Source organism: Oncorhynchus kisutch, linkage group LG16 (genome assembly GCF_002021735.2).
Source record: "Oncorhynchus kisutch isolate 150728-3 linkage group LG16, Okis_V2, whole genome shotgun sequence".
NCBI classification, from domain to species: domain Eukaryota; kingdom Metazoa; phylum Chordata; class Actinopteri; order Salmoniformes; family Salmonidae; genus Oncorhynchus; species Oncorhynchus kisutch.
In genome coordinates, this window is record NC_034189.2 from 28,942,355 (window position 1) to 28,961,402 (window position 19,048).

The 19,048-nt window shown below is 45.4% G+C and overlaps 2 protein-coding genes across 5 annotated transcripts in view; both read left to right on the top strand.

The window, feature by feature from the left end:
• The window catches only part of LOC109906597 (echinoderm microtubule-associated protein-like 3), a 32,719-nt gene extending 16,381 nt beyond the window's left edge, over positions 1-16,338 (top strand). The window contains exons 3-25 of one of the 3 annotated variants that reach the window (XM_020504373.2): positions 1,005-1,181; positions 1,365-1,479; positions 1,718-2,218; positions 3,679-3,795; positions 4,086-4,114; positions 6,183-6,212; positions 6,533-6,653; positions 7,015-7,164; positions 7,351-7,420; positions 7,518-7,628; positions 10,740-10,835; positions 11,918-12,052; positions 12,393-12,531; positions 12,877-13,028; positions 13,156-13,281; positions 13,593-13,724; positions 13,814-13,881; positions 14,117-14,205; positions 14,357-14,454; positions 14,624-14,711; positions 14,849-14,947; positions 15,057-15,187; positions 15,291-16,338. In XM_020504373.2, coding sequence (XP_020359962.1) covers positions 1,005-1,181; positions 1,365-1,479; positions 1,718-2,218; positions 3,679-3,795; positions 4,086-4,114; positions 6,183-6,212; positions 6,533-6,653; positions 7,015-7,164; positions 7,351-7,420; positions 7,518-7,628; positions 10,740-10,835; positions 11,918-12,052; positions 12,393-12,531; positions 12,877-13,028; positions 13,156-13,281; positions 13,593-13,724; positions 13,814-13,881; positions 14,117-14,205; positions 14,357-14,454; positions 14,624-14,711; positions 14,849-14,947; positions 15,057-15,187; positions 15,291-15,491 — 2,975 coding nt within the window. In that variant the 3' untranslated portion in view covers positions 15,492-16,338. Of the gene's footprint in view, positions 1-1,004; positions 1,182-1,364; positions 1,480-1,717; positions 2,219-3,678; positions 3,796-4,085; positions 4,115-6,182; positions 6,213-6,532; positions 6,654-7,014; positions 7,165-7,350; positions 7,421-7,517; positions 7,629-10,739; positions 10,836-11,917; positions 12,053-12,392; positions 12,532-12,876; positions 13,029-13,155; positions 13,282-13,592; positions 13,725-13,813; positions 13,882-14,116; positions 14,206-14,356; positions 14,455-14,623; positions 14,712-14,848; positions 15,010-15,056; positions 15,188-15,290 lie in introns of all 3 variants that reach the window. The other 2 variants (XM_020504374.2, XM_020504375.2) reach the window with 2 other exon arrangements.
• A 390-nt stretch (positions 16,339-16,728) lies between these two features.
• The window catches only part of LOC109906598 (metastasis-associated protein MTA2), a 30,290-nt gene continuing 27,970 nt past the window's right edge, over positions 16,729-19,048 (top strand). Inside the window, exon 1 of one of the 2 annotated variants that reach the window (XM_020504376.2) lies at positions 16,729-17,176. In XM_020504376.2, coding sequence (XP_020359965.1) covers positions 17,149-17,176 — 28 coding nt within the window. In that variant the 5' untranslated portion in view covers positions 16,729-17,148. The remainder of the gene's footprint in view (positions 17,177-19,048) is intronic. The other variant, XM_020504378.2, reaches the window with a different exon arrangement.

The window sequence follows — 19,048 nt, forward strand, 5'->3', positions numbered from 1 at the left end:
TGTGGATTGCGACACCCTGGAATGCCTTCTGTCTCCCTTTCACCTCTGAGGAAATCAGTTGGAAATGTAAACATGCAGGATGATAGAATAGATCTAATCCCAACATGTTGTACACACAGAGAAAGTGTACATCTGTGGTGATTGATTAATAGCCCAACAGATTCAAATCCATTCATTCAACACAACCTGATGATAAACAAGTCTTCCGACTGCCATGTCTCAGGAAATTCGCAGGAAACGTGGACATAGACAGAATTTATAATGGAAAAGGCCCGAGACGCTCTTACTTTAGAGAAAGTAAGTCTGCGGACACTTAACAACCATTTGAGCTAAACCTTGTTCCCTAAACACAACCTGATGATAAACAATGAGAACATTCCACTCCTTTTTGCGAGGCTGCCCCTGGAAATGGCAAACGGTTGAGAGAACCAGAAACACATGCGCTTAGCTCCTTTTCTCCTAATAACGGCAATGGTCTCCTGCCTTTTATTTTTGATTAAAAAAAATGGGACTTGATTCAGTCAGTAAGCAGCATCAAAGCCTCGTGATATTGAAGTGAATAAACCATTTCTCTCCAAACTCATCGACACTTTCATCTTCTCCTTCTTAAGTTAGAAAACAGTGCTGGATGGGCACGTTAATGTTGGCTTCACAGGCCCACCTTCATGGACAATGTGTGTCCTGTCTCTTTTGAGGAAGATGTGTGGGCTGTTAGCAGTATTTACAACACTCACTGCGGTCATGTCTAAGTGTGCCCATCTTTTTGAAGTTCTCCCTTCTCTACAGTTCTTTCACGGTATTCCGCGTACGCATTGCTACTGCTTGGTTTATACCACTTCTGTGGGAGTTACAATGGCATGACATCATGGAGTTGGATATAGGCTCCTCATTGGTTGTCCTAGTCCATACTTAGCATTTACCAATGGTTCATCTAGTTCCAGACTGTCTAGTTCCATCTAGTTCCATACCATCTCCTGATTGGTTGTCTTGGTCCACCTGCACAGATGATGTGTCGGCAGGCAGCAGCGCTGAGTACCCAGACCGGGTGTCCGTGATGGAAGGGCGCCTTCAGTTGCAGGAGAACGAGATCACTCTGCTCAAGTCGTCATTGGCCGACGCGCTGCGCAGGCTCCGCCTCCACGACCAGCTGATCCCCCTGCTCAAACAGCAGCTCATCGCAGGTGGGTGGCCAACCATCACACCTTAGATCAGATCGCGGTCTTAAACGACACAAGTACCCGAAGCCAATCGAATAGAATCTAATAAAATAGAGTGTTATCCCATCCCTATGACCATTGTCTTGTGCTTCAATGCCATGTCCATCCTCAATGTGTGTGATTGTGTCTTATCGTATGTGACCTCAGTGAACCCTGCAGCGGCCCGTGTCCTGAACCAAGTCTTCTGCTCTGATGGTTTCTCCAGCTCCCGTAAACTGTCGTCCAGCTCGGCCCTGGATGGCACCCGCCACCCTGCCACCAGGTACTGTACCAGCACAGAGGGACTGTGTGGGTAGGAGAGACCTATATAAAGATAGTGCTCTTAGATTATCAACGTGTGTAAATAGGGCATCGTTTGTTCAGTCAAGACATTGGACTTAGTGACCAGAATGTGGATTTCTAGCTGTCAACTTGAATGGTAAAGTCTTATTGGGTTCATTTTAATATTGTATGATGTTTTCTACTTGTTGATCTCAACTCTACACTGTGTGTGTCTCTAGCCAAGTGGGAAACAACATTGAAGGTGAGAATGGTCACTATGGGGACAATGGAACCCTAGCCCCTATGTGTAAGGCCCCTACATATGATCGGGCTACCCAAACAGAGCTCACCCCGCTGGGGCAGGACCAGGGGCTAGATGGGGTCCCCCTGGCTCTCACCAGTGACATCCAGAGCCTCTCCCTGGAAGATGCCCTCCCCAAGGGTATCTCTCTGACTGAGGGGTCCCAGGCCAAGCTCCACCGCACCCAGGGGCTTGAAGAGGAGGATGAGGAAGTGGAAAAGGACCTGAGCAGGACGTCTTCTGTAGAGGAGCCCATCCACCCCACCACCATCAAGAGCCTCCAGAGAGAGGACCTCCAGGACCCCAATGGCTCCACGGAGAGCCTGAGTTCAGCCCGCCAGACCCCAATCTCGGGGTCCCCAGTTCCCCCTAAGGACCTGCCCCCCAGCCCCCGGAGCGGACCTCTCTCCACTATCCTGGAGGGCCAGAATAAACCCTTGTGCGTTATCGTCTCCTTCTCCTCTTCTCTATTCCTGCCTGATTGCATGGCTTTTGGGGATAAATCTCCTATTCTCTATGCTTGCGTTTCTACAGACCCCCAGTGTCAAAACTCTAATCTATGAATCAGTTTGCGGTAGACTGTTGACTGGGGAGTATACATTACGTTCTCTCTCCCGATGGATCCGGCTGCTGTGTTATTTTTCCATGTGTTTGAGCCGGGGGCTAAATAAGGGTGATTGGGAACATAAGGCTCTGTGTCCTCATAATGACAGCGCTCATCGTATGCTGAGTGACACGTCCTTGAGAGGCAACACACACACACACACACACACAGAATCAAGCGCAGTGGAAAAGGTGTTAAGGGTCATGCGGCTCAGCCCTGTGTATACAATAGCAGTGAATGCTGGGATAAGCTGGGGGGGCCATGTCAACACCTCTTTGATGTGGGGATCTAGAATACAGCGTTTCAAAATGGCCGCGTTGTCCAAGCAGCAGCCGTTTCAGGGCATATCTATAAAAATGAATAAAACACATGCCCTACGGATAAGACATTGAATCAATGTTAAGGGTTGCGTTCAGAACAACTGGGGTTTGCCGTTAAACACACGTTGAGTAGTTCACACGGTGTAACAATAACACTGGGGTTGTGTTCATGAATCCACACTAACCTGATGATCAAACCTGAGCGTCACCCTTTAACAAAGTTCTCCTCCTTCAAGCATGGATTGATTTCGCATCATTTCCTGCATGTGGACATTTCAATGGGGGCTTTTCATTGGTAGATTTTTGTTGTTGTTGCTGCATGCCGCTCCATAATCACAAAATAATTGCTACATTATTCCTCTGATTTGTGTTGTGTGTGGATGTTTTGTTTGCTAGTTATGACTTGGAAGAGGCCTATTGCTGATTGATAGCATATGTTTTAGGTAGCTCTATCATGCCACACCATGAGAGCCACCGGTGCTATGGATAGGAAGTCTTAAGTTATGAAGTACTTTTATCCAGATCCAAACCATTAATATGAACTAGACTATTCAGTTCCATTACATACTTAGACACAAATGCTGTCTACATAATGTACCTAGTGTGTATAATCAGTAGGAGCCACAGGCTTCAGGGGAAGGGAGTCAGCTGGGTTTCACTTCCTAGTTCTACTTCCTGTTACATACCTCGAACATCCCTGTCACATGACGAGGGCAATTTCCTCTGATTATTGAGCACATCGTCAGGAAAATGGTTGTGGCTTACAGGAAAATTCTGGCCCGTCATAGAATACACATAGAATACACATAGAATACACATAGAATACACGTTGAAACACACACATTCATATTTAATCTGAGCGCGTGTGTGTGCATGTCTCTGCGCAAGTATGTGTTTGTGTTCTCAAGTGTGGTTGTCTGTCTCAAACCCTGCACATAAATCCTCTTACACAGACTCCCTATCCTCATTGTCCAGAGTTCGCAGGAACAGTGAGAAACTGGCAAAGGACCCCCAGGAGAAGACCAAGAAGCGGTTGGACAAAAAGGCAGCTTCTTCGGCCAACCTCCTCACCCGATCCCCCAGTCTGGAGAGGTGAGAGAAGGCCCATCTGATCCATCGGCAAGATCCGCTTTCAAACTCATCGCCACATCTCATTTTCCTACGGCCGCAGAAACATATTTCACTAAATAGTCACTCATTGGAAAACAAGTGCCCTTTATTCTAGTATAATAAAATTCCTTTCCTTTTGAAAAGTCTTAGGATTTCCCAAGTTGCGTAAGCTGGGCCCAAAGACTGTATAATATAACGGTTGGTCCAAGTGTCTGAAAGAGTCTCTTGGATATAATGTCTTAACATTTACGGTTGTTTTTCTTTTCTCACAGCCGGACCAAAGATCTCATCGCCAGTGCAGGTCATGTATATCCAACAACACTACTCTCTCCAGACTCTCTACACTGTATTATCCAACCATAGTCTCTATATTGGCTGAAATGACTCGCAGACAGACTGCAGGCCAGATCTGGATAGGATGAATAGCCCATACGTACATAACAGCTCCAGCTAACCTGTGTTTTACTCTACCTATTATTAAATGTGTCCATAGCCTCCCATTTAGGGGGCCTGTAAATGATTAAACATAGTTATAGGCTGAAAGGCTATCTCATTTTTGGTGTGTTAACTTCCCATTCTTTAGTTGGGGACACGAAACTGCATACTAGATGTCAAAGATAGTAGCTTTTATGAGCGTTGGCTTGAAGTCTGGTTTAGCTTTATAATGGGGACTCATTTCTAAACCAGAGCGAGTTAAGAGGACATTCCCTCTTTGATTGTTTCTGTGTTTTTACCAGTTGGACCTAATGGGGATTCAATTGGCGGAAAATCGGTTTGATGCGCCCATCCGATTAGCATAATAGTCTGTAAATTTGATCAGTGAGCCACAAGACAAGGGGTTTCTACTAGACAAAGGGTGCATGGAGTGAGCCTTAAAAGAGCTTATGTCTGTATATACTAGGAGCGTACTGCAACTACAACAACAACAATATTACTTCTAATACTCTACACATTATAATAATGACCGTCGTAAAAAGTGACTGGCCATTGGACGTTGCATCCATCCTCTAGTCGTCTCTAGGCTCAAAGGTCACTCAGAGTCCACCACAGTCCATCCCTCTGCCACAAACTAAAATAAGCCTGGTCAGAAATATCCCTCATCATACTGTGATCACAGAGAAACTTTTTTACACTTGCGTGTTTATGAGGCAGCGCGGCAGCCATTCCTGATGTTAAACACAGAGTGTCTGTTTTAGTGCCCCGCCACTCAGTTCTGGGTTGGGACGCTCCCATTGGACTCTCCCTGGAAAGCCATCCATTGTGGTTAACCATGCTGCCGCAGCACTCCGAGACTCCTGACGGGATGATGGATGACTGTTTTACCCGAGAAGGACAGTTTTCAAAAAAATATATCGATTTCTTTTTTCTCTTTCTGTGAGCTTGCCAGGGCTAGATATATTCCCGTTTTTTCACTGTCTCTCCGAGCTGGCCCGGGACAGGTCTGCCTGAATTCAACACGAGTTAGGTCATTTCTGCAACTGTCTCTTCTGCATCGTGAGAGGGTTGTAAAAAGTGTAACCAGGTCTTAAAAAAAAATTTGAACTCACTATATCCTAACTGAATGTCCATACTTGGAAATGTGAATGGCAATAGTGTGGAAATACCTCTACATTTTAAACCAATCAAAATCTGTCATTGATTTGATTCGACGGGGTACAGGAACAGTATGAAGCAGGCCTATGGGAAAATTCCATGTAGTGTCACCAATGACTAATAAAAGAGCTAGATAATAACTTACAGTAGTTCAACTGTACCGACTTTCCCTCCCATGCTCCTTCAACCTGTGGCGTGGGCCCTGCCTAACAACCTTTTCATAGTGAGACATGCAGATGGGTCAAGCCCCTTTTCTCACCAGAAACATCCCAAACCAGAACCTTCCACAACACGGGTAAAAAAATTAATTAAAAAAAAACCTCTCCACTCCCCAACCTTTTTAAATTGGAGTGTGAGACGTTATTGGTCCCAGATTGCAGTCCGTTTCAAGAGGAGATTCACCTGGTTATTGAGCTATAATGTATACACAGGATGCTTTAAGCTAGGACACGACTCAGACAATCCCTCTTCTTCCACCTCCCTAAAACAGTATGTTATGTTCTCTGTCAAACATTTTGTCAGGCTCTGATGTTTATTTTTTGGGGATTTGACCAACAATTGCGTGTCCCAAAGTTTGGGAACCACTGGTTTAGGTGACCACGCCTGATGTTGGAAAACCTCCCCACTGGTTTGCTCATAGATCACATTCGAGCGGCTCTGAAACTGGTCCCAGTGGATCCGTAATGTCAGAGCAGGATCTGCTCTGCTGCAATCAGCTGTGATTTTAGTTCTGCTCGGATCCCTGTGTTTATTTGTCTCTTCCTCTCCTCTCATAGGTTCTCCCGGATCGAGACGAGGAACCCAAGGTACGAGACATCATAGGAGATGTTATGTGTTAACTGTAATGTCATTCAACTACACGCAGGTCTGAGACTTGGGCTTGGGATTCATACAGGTTAATGGCACTGCACTGTTGACTTAACATTATTGAATGAATTAGGATCTAAATGTGATTTGTGGTGTAGATATTGTAGCATCAGGGCTTTGGCTTGAGGGCTTTGGGCTTTGGTTGAGGATAGGTTTGCGAAAGTTCATATTGAATCATGGTAGCAATTGGAGATGTACAAATATGTATCCATGGTCCAGTCTTGTCATACATGTTTCTTCATCTGTCATTGGCTGACAGGTCAATCAATCAAGATGTTCATCCGCGGCCGACCAATCACCATGTACGTCCCCTCCAACATCCAGAACTACGATGACCTGAGGATGGAGCCACCTGTAGAGAAACTGGAACTCGATTGGGTGTATCCTTCCTAAGTCCCTCCCACCATTCACGACCAATGGGGCTTTGATATAGCAACATACTGTGTGTTTTTAAATCCCAGTCATGGTTGTTTAGAATATTTGGTATCCTATAGTGCAAAGTTTATTGGATGAAAGCCATTAAGTCCATTTTGCCCATGAGTCAGATAGAGAAATGTATGTAAATTCCCTGTCCATGAGCCAAGCCATCCGCTCCTCAGGTCAGTGGAAGTTGTGTCCTCCATAAATCAACAATTATTATGGGTGGAGCTGTGGGTGAAATTGCTTTAGGCTGAATTAATGATTTAGACTGATCAGCCAATGAGACATTTCAGTGATGTCACCTTGACTGGAGCCGCATAGTTACGGTTACCGGGGGCGCGACTGCCGAGCCAACCTGTACCTGCTGGCGTCGGGGGAGGCAGTATACTTCATCGCGTGTGTGGTGGTGCTGTACCACATCAACAACCGCACTCAACGCCACTACAGCAAACACACAGACTGTGTCCGCTGGTGAGTGGCTCACGTTGAACCATGACCTCTCATTTCATAATTCAAGGTTGTTTGTCATGTGTACAAAACACAACAAACTGTACAAAATCAACACAAATTGTTGTTGAGCAAGCAAAATGTGAGAATTGATTGTCAAGTGAAAAGGAAGTGATGCTGTGTAAAAATCACAATTTGTCTGTCCTTCAGTCTAACCATCCATCCAGACAAGGTGCGGGTGGCGTCGGGACAGACGGCTGGGGTGGATAAGGATGGCAAGGTGAGGCAATTTATGAATGAAAAATGTTTACTAAATCTATGTACTGTAAATGGTCACACTTATCATCAAGTCCTATACATCCAATTGTGTCTCTCAGCCCCTGCAGCCTTATGTCCACATATGGGATTCCTCCACACTGATCACCCTACAACAGATAGGACTGGGCACGTTTGAGCGAGGTGTAGGATCTGTAGCCTTCTCCTTTGCTGTAAGTGATCATCCTTACTACAAAACACCCTTCCTCCCACACACTAGATGTGACTGAGTATAACGGGTCTATATGTTTAAGTACCTTGTGCTTTGTCAACTCACAAAGGCTTTTGAAGAACTCCTGACACTAATCTCCATGCAACACTCACAAACAACCAATGCAGGCTTACATTGAGAGAGCTGGATAGACTCAGCAACAACAAAAAAGAAACGTCCCTTTTTCAGGGCCCTGTCTTTCAAAGATAATTCGTAAAAATCCAAATAACTTCCCCGTTCTTCATTGTAAAGGGTTTAAACATAGTTTCCCATGCTTCATGGTTCAATGAACCATAAACAATTAATGAACATGCACCTCTGGAACGGTCGTTAAAACACTAAATGCTTACAGATGGTAGGCAATTAAGGTCACAGTAATGAAAACTTAGGACACTAAAGAGGCCTTTCTACTGACTCTGAAAACACCAAAAGAAAGATGCCCAGGGTCCCTGCTCATCTGCGTGAACGTGACTTAGGCATGCTGCAAGGAGGCATGAGGACTGCAGATGTGGCCAGGGAAATAAATTGTCCGTACTGTGAGACGCCTAAGACGGTACTACAGGGAGACAGGATGGACAGCTGATCGTCCTCGCAGTGGCAGACCACGTCTAACAACAACTGCACAGGATCGGTACGTCCGAACATCACACCTGCGGGACAGGTACAAAAACAACTGGACATGGTACAACCAGGAACGCCTGTTGTAAGGCAGGTCCTCGCCAGACATCACCGGCAACAACCCACCTTCGCTGGACCAGACAGGACTGGCAAAAAGTGCTCTTCACTAACGAGTCGCGGTTTTGTCTCACCAGGGGTGATGGTCGGATTCGCATTTATCTTCGAAGGAATGAGCGTTACACCAAGACCTTGCGCATGTCTGGGACCTGTTGGATTGGAGGGTGAGGGCTAGGGCCATTCCCCCCAGAAATGTTTGGGAACTTGCAGGTGTCTTGGTGGAAGAGTAGGGTAACAAATCACAGCAAGAACTGTCAAATCTGGTGCAAATGCACTGCAGTACTTAATGCAGCTGGTGGCCTCACCAGATACTGACTGTTACTTTAGATTTCCCCCCCCCCCCCCCCCTTTGTTCAGGGACACATTATTTAATTTCTGTTAGTCACATGTCTGTGGAACTTGTTCAGTTTATATCTCAGTTGTTGAGTCTTGTTATGTTCATACAAATATTTACACATGTTAAGTTTGCCGAAAATAAATGCAGTTGACAGTGAGAGGACGTTTGTATTTTTTTTGCTGAGTTATATATACTGCTCAAAAAAATAAAGGGAACACTTAAACAACACAATGTAACTCCAAGTCAATCACACTTCTGTGAAATCAGACTGTCCACTTAGGAAGCAACACTGATTGACAATACATTTCACATGCTGTTGTGCAAATGGAATAGACGACAGGTGGAAATTATAGGCAATTAGCAAGACACCCCCAATAAAGGAGTGGTTCTGCAGGTGGTGACCACAGACCACTTCTCAGTTCCTATGCTTCCTGGCTGATGTTTTGGTCACTTTTGAATGCTGGCGGTGCTTTCACTCTAGTGGTAGCATGAGACGGAGTCTACAACCCACACAAGTGGCTCAGGTAGTGCAGCTCATCCAGGATGGCACATCAATGCGAGCTGTGGCAAGAAGGTTTGCTGTGTCTGTCAGCGTAGTGTCCAGAGCATGGAGGCGCTACCAGGAGACAGGCCAGTACATCAGGAGACGTGGAGGAGGCCGTAGGAGGGCAACAACCCAGCATCAGGACCGCTACCTCCGCCTTTGTGCAAGGAGGAGCAGGAGCAGCACTGCCAGAGCCCTGAAAAATGACCTCCGGCAGGCCACAAAGGTGCATGTGTCTGCTCAAACGGTCAGAAACAGACTCCATGAGGGTGGTATGTAGGCCCGTCGTCCACAGGTGGGGGTTGTGCTTACAGCCCAACACCGTGCAGGACGTTTGGCATTTGCCAGAGAACACCAAGATTGGAAAATTCGCCACTGGCACCCTGTGCTCTTCACAGATGAAAGCAGGTTCACACTGAGCACATGTGACCGAGTCTGGAGACGCCGTGGAGAACGTTCTGCTGCCTGCAACATCCTCCAGCATAACCGGTTTGGCGGTGGGTCAGTCATGGTGTGGGGTGGCATTTCTTTGGTGGGCCTCACAGCCCTCCATGTGCTCGCCAGAGGTAGCCTGACTACCATTAGGTACCGAGATGAGATCCTCAGACCCCTTGTGAGACTGGTGCGGTTGGCCCTGGGTTTCTCCTAATGCAAGGCAATGCTAGACCTCATGTGGCTGGAGTGTGTCAGCAGTTCCTGCAAGAGGAAGGCATTGATGCTATGGACTGGCCCGCCCGTTCCCCAGACCTAAATCCAATTGAGCACATCTGGGACATCATGTCTTGCTCCATCCACCAACGCCACGTTGCACCACAGACTATCCAGGAGTTGGCGGATGCTTTAGTCCAGGTCTGGGAGGAGATCCCTCAGGAGACCATCCGCCACCTCATCAGGAGCATGCCCAGGCGTTGTAGGGAGGTCATACAGGCACGTGGAGGCCACACACACTACTGAGCCTCATTTTGACATGTTTTTAGGACATTACATCAAAGTTGGATCAGCCTGTAGTGTGGTTTTTCACAATTTTGAGTGTGTCTCCAAATCCAGATCTCCATGGGTTGATAAATTTGATTTCCATTGATAATTTGTGTGTGATTTTGTTGTCAGCACATTCAACTATGTAAAGAAAAGTATTTAATAAGAATATTTTATTCATTCAGATCTTAGGATGTGTTATTTTAGTGTTCCCTTTATTTTTTTGATCAGTGTGTATACATATGCCGTTTTAGCAGATGCTTTTATCCAACGCGACTTACCGTCATGTGTACATATATTTTGCTATGGGTAGCCTCAGTGGAATGCACCCGTGACCCTTCAGACGGTTTCACATGAGCTATTGATCTCCGTTTCCCTGTCCTTGTGACTCTGCATCACCTAAACATCACCTAAATCTCCATCTGCCATATGGCCTCACTGGTTCCTTCTCTCGCTCGTACTTACATCTCCGCCGCTTGCAGGACTCTGGAGCCTTCCTCTGTGTGATTGATGACTCCAATGAACACATGCTGTCTGTGTGGGACTGCGCCAAAGGAACCAAGCACGCAGAGGTTAAGGTAAAGCAATGCACCAAGACACACACTCATGCACACTTGGCATTCATGCAAGCACACAGGCACGGACGCACCTACATGCATGCACACAAAAACACACACACACACACACACACACACACACACACACACTCATACTCATAGAGAGTCCTATTCATATTGCACAGTAGGTTTATTGCAGTAAAATAGTGAGAATCAATATAATTTACAGTATACATCTGCTTCCTTGTGCTATAACAAACCTGCCCATGTACATGAAATAAGCCTCTAGTGTATCTTTGCTGGGAGCCAAGACTGTCATTTGCGTGCGTAGGCTTTAAAGCCAACATTCCTTAGAGTGAGAATCTGTAGATGCCTGAAAAAAGAGGACTGTTTGCGTAGATTAAGAAAAAAATATGGCGTCCACGTCATCTCGTTCTGTCGCAGACTTCTGTCCCAAATTTCTCAACTTCCCTGAGAGTAAGTTCAGCAGGGTTGCCACGGCAACTGTGTAAATATTTTAGACAGTGAATTTGTGTGTGTGTGTGCGTGCGTGCGTGTGTGTGACTGTGCGTGTGTGTTGGTGGGTGGTTTGGATATTAGGTGGGTGTTTATATGAGCTCATTTCCTGTCTTTGGTCCTCAGTTTCTTGTAGCACACATGTATGATTCGCCAAATTGATTTTGCATAAGCATAATTTGTCATGAGAGTGGCATAGATTCAAGAGTACAGTTTTGGATCTCCAGCAAAAATTGGGAGTGGTCACATGGTCGGTCGGTCGGGCGGGCGGGCGGGGGGGGTAGCAGCCCACATACATATAGCAGTTTGTTCAGTATACAGTATGTAACATATGCCCATCCCCCACTGTAATGCAATAGTTCAATGCTTTTTTTCATATAGTGCAGCTGCTGCCCATTGAGACTTTGGTGCAGGAGTGTTGGGCATTATACCCTCTTATACAACATTGTCCTCAAGTTAATTCCAAGGGTGGCAAAATCATAGAAATGCAGTTCTGAGATATTGCGATTCACCGTTTCAATTGATATTTAGCATTTGAATCAATTATTTCACGACTTGAACTCTTCTCCTGGTGTGTGTTAATCCAGAGCACCAACGAGGCAGTGTTTACAGTAGAGTTCAACCCCAACGACAGCACCAACATCATCACCTGTGGGAAGTCTCACGTCTACTTCTGGACGCTAAGTGCTGGCTCACTCACCAAGAAACAGGGCATCTTTGGGGTGAGTGTAATCCATTATAAGCCCCTACAAGTACATTGACAGCCTTTTTCACATTGTCAAAAGGTTAACAGCACCCTGTAAATATGACCGACTGGGTATATCAAACCCGGCTTATTTGAATGCCTCAAGAAAGACTATTATAGCCCACTGAGCTAAAGCCTAGACTAGTCTGCAGGTCTCAGGCAAGGCTATTTATCACTGAACCACCTCCACTACATATAGTCATTCAAACTCTTTGTTGCATAAATGTTTGTCTTTATCTACTGTCAGAAATACAAAGATCCCAATAAATATAGTCATTGAAACTTGTTTGTGATGTTTCCTCGCTCTTCTCTTTTAGAAATACAAGAAGCCCAAGTTCATCCAGTGCTTTGTGTTCAGCCTGACGGGAGACGTGCTGACTGGGGACTCAGAGGGGAACATCCTGACATGGGGCAAATCACCCGGCGACGTCAAGACACTGGGGAAAGGGGCCAAAGGTAACTGTCTGTTCCAAATTACGACTAGGTGAAATAAATGTAATTTTAAATGGACAAAATATCGTTTCATTTGATTTAGTACCTCCTCAACCAACTATGCTACCAGACTCCATAGCTGTGACTCTTTTTCCCCTTGCTCTCCAAATGTGTGAGACCTGTGACAATAGTAAGTAAGTAGCCTTGGCTTGTGTGAGCCGGAACGGCTCATAGGAGCAGGAGCCCATCTCCTGTTTCTGTAGAGTGAGGCAGCATGATGTACAAGTTACACCCCCTGGACAGGACGCTCGTCTATCACAGGGTCTGTGACAATAGACTAAGTCATCTTCTCACTTCCTCCTTTTGCAGAGACATTCCAGATCATGCGGCAGACGCGGGCCCACGACGGCAGTGTGTTTACTCTGTGTATGCTGCAGGGGGGTGCTCTCCTCAGCGGCGGGGGCAAAGACCGTAAGATCATCCGCTGGAGCGCTGACCTTGCACCCGAGAGAGAGTGTGAGGTGAAAGACACGTGTGTGTGTGTGCATTGTCGCTCTTAATAACCAAACTGAGCGTGTTACAACCCCTTTTTGTGGCTATTTCTGTATTATTTCAGAATAATACCTACGTTTTATGTATTTGTTATAGATTCCAGAAAAGTTTGGGGCGGTCCGTTGCATTGCGGATGTAGACGGGGAAGAGTTGTTGGTTGGTACCACCCGAAATGCCATCCTGAGGGGCACTTTCTCTGACGGCTTTGTAGCCATAGTACAGGTATGTAAACATTAGCATGATGGAGTATATGTCGAGTGATATGTGGAATGGTTTGCGGTTACACACCTGGTCTGCACATGTTCTGCGTTCCGATTCCCTACACGTCTCCCCGACGTGCACAGCGCACATTCTCGCTCCCCGTTGTGGATTTAAAAGCATTAGATTGTTGTATCCATGGGTCAAACTACTGGAGGTGTCAACCATGTCTTACTCCAGTCCAATCAGTGTCGAGGAGGGAACATTGAGGCTTAGAGGATAGAAACCTTAAGCCAGCGTGTGTGTGATAGTTTGTATTGCTCTCTTCCGTGCAGGGCCATGTGGATGAGATGTGGGGCTTGGCCACACACCCCTCCCAGGATGTCTTCCTCACCTGTGGACATGACAGACTGGTGTGCGTGTGGAACACAGAGGAGCACAAACTGGACTGGTGCACCACGCTAGAGGTGAGCGGGCATAAATGCACACACCTACACACACACACACACACACACGGTGAAACATATTCTTAAATACTTATCCTCATATTTTTCAGGAGTATGGACTGTGTGCTGATTTCTGTCCCAATGGGGCTGTGGTGTCTGTTGGGCTCAGCACAGGCAGGTGAGAAACCCCACTCTGAAATACAACCGCATCAAACGCGAAGACGAGAGCAGGCAATAGAAGTATTTCATTCGTTATCTGCTAATCTACTGCGTTAATCAGTGTCAATGCGTTCCTGTTTGTCACGATGTCGACCCTAGATATTTACCCCAAACTCCAGGACGATAAAGCAGACTCGTTTGCCTGGAGGATCGAACCTTCACACTGGTTGTGTTCCTCTCTCTCCCTGTAACAGGTGGCTGGTCCTTGACCTGCAGACCAAAGACATAGTCTCAGACTACACCGACGGGAATGAACAGCTGTCCGTAATGAGATACTCAACAGGTCAGAGGTCAAGCTCCTTCAGTGTGTCACAATGGAGCGAACGTCAACCATGCTTCAGCAATAAGTGCTGACTCACCACTAGGTTTGACCTCTGTTGTTTGTATTTATCTCTATTTGGAACATGTTTATTTTATTTTTTTTACCCTTTCAGATGGTAGCTTCCTGGCCGTGGGTTCCCATGACAACTTCATCTACATCTATAACGTCACAGAGAGTGGACGGCGCTACTCCCGCTACGGAAAGTGTAACGTAAGTTGCAGTGCCGTCCTGGGATGTTGCGGATTATTTATGTCATGAATGAATGATCCATTGTGGGTTACAGTTTGGAGCACAGTGGCCCTGTTGTTCAGTCAGACGGGGGACATATTCGTCACGGTGTTTGGGCGTTGTGTCACTTTGTCATGTCTGTCTCTTTTAGGGTCACTCCAGCTTCATCACTCACCTTGATTGGTCCAAAGACGGGAAGTACATTATGTCCAACTCAGGCGATTACGAAATCCTTTACTGTGAGTGACTGTGCAAACATCTACATTTTTTTATTTGTGCATTTGTGTCTCATTTGAACACGTGTATATTTTTTAATATGACAACATGTCTAATTTTCACTAAGTCAATTATCCTAAGGACTATTTTACTCAAACAGGGGACATCGCTGGAGGCTGCAAACTGTTGAGGAACCGCTATGAGAGCAAAGACAGAGAATGGGCGTCCTACACCTGCGTACTGGGCTTCCACGTCATGGGTGAGAAGAACCAGCATTCAAACTATCACGAGCCTCCTCAATATCACTCAATCCGTTACCTGTGGCTGAGGGGCTGACGTGTTGTGTGTTATTGTGTGTCTTCCCACAGGTGTGTGGTTGGAGGGTTCAGACGGTACAGACATCAACGCCCTCTGTCGCTCCCACAATGAGAGAATGGTGGCGGTGGCCGACGACTTCTGTAAAGTCCACCTCTTCCAGTACCCCTGCCCAAAACCCAAAGTCAGTAATAATTCAGTGCCACATTTTTCAATTGATTTCAATCATTTTTACTCCTTCCACCAGACAGCTCACCACATATCAAATGTCTTATTTGACCCATCAGGCTCCAAACCACAGCTATGAGGGCCATGGCAGTCACGTGACCAACGTGCGCTTCACCCACTGTGACAGTCACGTGCTCTCCATGGGCGGCAAGGACACCTGTATCCTCCAGTGGAGGGTCAAGAGAGGAGGGACGGGGGACAGCGGTGGAGACCGCCTACACTCCTCCTCTTCCACCTCAACCAGCTCCCCAGAACCTTAAGGGAGAGAAGGAGACATGGAGAGAAAGACCGAGACTGAGAGAATCAGAGAGAGGCTGATAGAGAGACAAAGGGGAGAGAATGTTTACAGAAGGAGAGCGAGAGGGAGGGAGCAACGTAGAAAGAGAGTGGCTTCTGGACCTGTGGCGTAGTGTTTGTCTGGCTTTTAAATCAAAGCAGGTTTAGGAATCACATACCTGATGTCCACAGGATTCTCTGTTCAAACACAATGGAGTTTTGTAATGCAGATATGAGCCACACATGACGTAATGAAAACATTTAATACATCTGGGCACAATTTACTTCTCAGAATGAGTGAAATGCTGTTGCATCTTTGTGAATTTCCTAGATTGATGCAATTGAAAAAGGTCAAACTGTTAACAACTGACTGTTTGGACTGCCATCATTAATTGACGACAAACGGATCAATTGTTGAAAACATTCCAAAATATCCTATTTTGTTTACTAAATTGTTTACCATGCCAACTTACCCTACTGGTGTTTTATGGTTATTGTCTTCTCATAAATGTCATATAAAATCATACATATCTTGTGCTGTTGCGATCTTATGAATATTGAACTTTTTATGTGCTTCTGACAAATTTAGCATTTTGCTACATGTTGACAATCACTCAAGTGCCTTAGAATTGAATAACAAAAATATTTGCTTTACTCATTGTAGTTTAAACTAATCTCCTGAGTATTAGACAAATTCTGAAATGTTTACCTTCATTGTACACTTTGCTTTTGTATTGGATTTCTTCTATGTTTATTTAAAAGTACTTTTGAATGGGTCGTGGTTTTCTTTGTCTCCAGATATTTCGATCAATAAACTATGACAAACTAGTGCTTATGAATTCATAGCATCCTTCATTATAAAAGCATGCCTGCATTTCCAGTTACACTGTAGCGCTAAAAACTGTATGCTATCGAAATGAACGCTAGAGGGGAGTGTTGTTCAAATTATGACCTTTGGGTTGTCATTTTGCTTACTGCATCAATGTAGGTTTTAGAGGAAGGCTGTTTCTCATCAAAGTGCTCATCTGCATACTCTTCATGCGAAATATGCGAATCAGATTATCTGCCTTCAGTATTACTTTAATTATATCTATGGGCTGACACAATAATGTTGGTGTTGGTGATGGTTGGAGCAACTCTGTCTTGCTGAGAATTTTGTGTGTGTGTAATAAGTAGCCGGAGTTTTCCGATTCGAAGTTACATTTTCCGGAGATGACGTTTACAAACGAGGGGGAGCAGTGTGTGTGTATGTATGTGTGTGTGTGTGCAAACTGAGCGGAGGTGAAGAAGAGGAGGATGAAGCTGGGAGCTGAGGATGGGAGGAAGAGTGGAGTAAGAGACAGGCTAGCTATCAAGGGCTGTGTATGCATGCCTGCCTGCAAGTGTGAATGCGTGAGTGAGTGTGGAAGAGGGAGGTCGTTATCGGACTGAAACAAAAGACGCATTTTGGAACCCCGAAACATTGCAACGGAAACTTTAAACTTTTACCCGCCAGAGCTTGGCTACTGTGCCGGGTCCCGGCTTTGTTTCGCGGCGGGTGAGGTCTCTAATAAATGCAGTGATAAAATAGCTCCAGATCGACATTTTTTAACGCAGGAGGGGAATCCCTTTGGACAGTGTTTTGTTGGGGGTAACGAGAGAATGGCGGCCAACATGTACCGAGTGGGAGGTAAGTATTTTTTTATTTTATTTTTTTATTTTGAGGAGCCCTCACGGTGAATGTTAGCTAGCTATGCTAGGGTAATTAGCTGGCTGATTTGCATTCGCTATCTAGCAAACGGTTGTTATTTCCGCGAATGCTGGCCACCAAGTTAGCAGGCTAGTGCTAGCTAACTTAATAGCGAGACGTGTTAAATTAGAACGCGTTCGTTGGCTAACGACCTAACGTCAGTTGTATTTTACGACTAGTTAGTCCACTTGTAGTGTAGTATAGTCAACCAAGTTTTTATATATAGCCTGCCGCTAATTGCTTTGTTGAAACCAATGATTTATGTCATTGGCTGAACCCAGCAAGTTAACTTGAGTCAAACATGGTTTGACCAACAACCTTTTTACAGTCAGGCTACCTATGTTATCTAGCTAGCTAGCTGTATATTTTTAACTCGCAAGTCAGCTTGCTAGCTACGTAGTTAGCGTAAATTAACGTTAGCATGCACGGCAAGGAAATGTATTATCTTTGGGGAAGACGTATTGTTACACTTCAAACTACTCTGCAATTTGTAACATATTTTGTAGTTACTATCATTTACCATTTAGCTGCATTGTTTAGCTGCCACGGTCAATATAGTGCATTTAGCAAAATAACAACACTGAGGTCTGCATGTTAAAAAAGCCGGTAAACGTGCGTTGCGTTAGGTCGCAAAATGGCCAGAGTTAAGCCGGCTCCTCAATCCCTAGGGTAGACCGCTTAATTTGATCATCAACATTGCAATGATATGCGATACTATTATTGGTGGTGAGAAAGATGATCAATATCAGTGATCTTGACTTGGTTGGTGCAACGTTGTTGTAATTCACGTTCCCTTTCATGTCTTGGCTCGAGTCAAGTGTTTTGGTGGATGCACAGTTACTGTGTCTGTGAAATATAGCCATACGTTCTGGCTATTTTATCGATGTGTAATGTTTCAACAAGAGCGTCTGTATTTAGGTCACGTTGATTAAACCGTGATGTCTGCTTTCTGTGCATAATATAACTTGAACAATATAGCCTACAGCATTCATTGAATTCTACATCATTGATAAAGACATACAGACGTCTTGCAATATATGTTGATGTTGCGTTGGGCTGTTTTACAGGCAACAGCATAGATGGATTTAACTACTGACTGTCTGAAAGACATGACACTGCTGAGACTATTTCTTCCATGTCATTGTTTTAGTTGCAGGATTATGCAGTCATTGATTTCACCTCTACTAACATGACAATTTCAGTTTGGCATTTCAGCCTTTTTAATCCCCCCCCCACCCACAGTGCTCTATGCTGACTTTTTTTACAAGTTGAAAAATATTTGAGGTAATAGAATCTGTAATTGTTCAAGGTGCACTGGTGCTCCTAAATAAAAAGTTGAAGTTGCACCGCAAAATATTTAGGTGCTTATAGAGTAAAATGGTCTCACTGTAGAGCCCCTCCCCCCTCGGTCATCTTGGCCTTGAGACTGTGCCCGAGATGGCACTGCCCCACAGATGGTAGTGTCTTCCGGCCTGTCTGTCTGCAAGGCCTGCTTGCCTAATCCCTCACAGCACTGCATCCTAGCACCTCAGAGCGCGACAAAATGCTTATTAACCCGTGTACCGTCGCCCTCCTGGGGGGAACCTTCCCAGAAAGCGCTCACACAAGGCAGCCATTACATCTATTGTTGTTCCACCGCTGAGGAAAGTGATGTTCTTGCCAATTTTCCTCGCTCCAGTCAAGGTGGTCACATGAACCACTGCCTAGCAAAATAAATACCCAGTTGGGTAGCTCTGGGCCAGCGTTTCCGAGTAGGTGTACTGATCTAGAATCAGCCCCCCCCCCCCCCGTCCATTCAATCTTATTCATTGT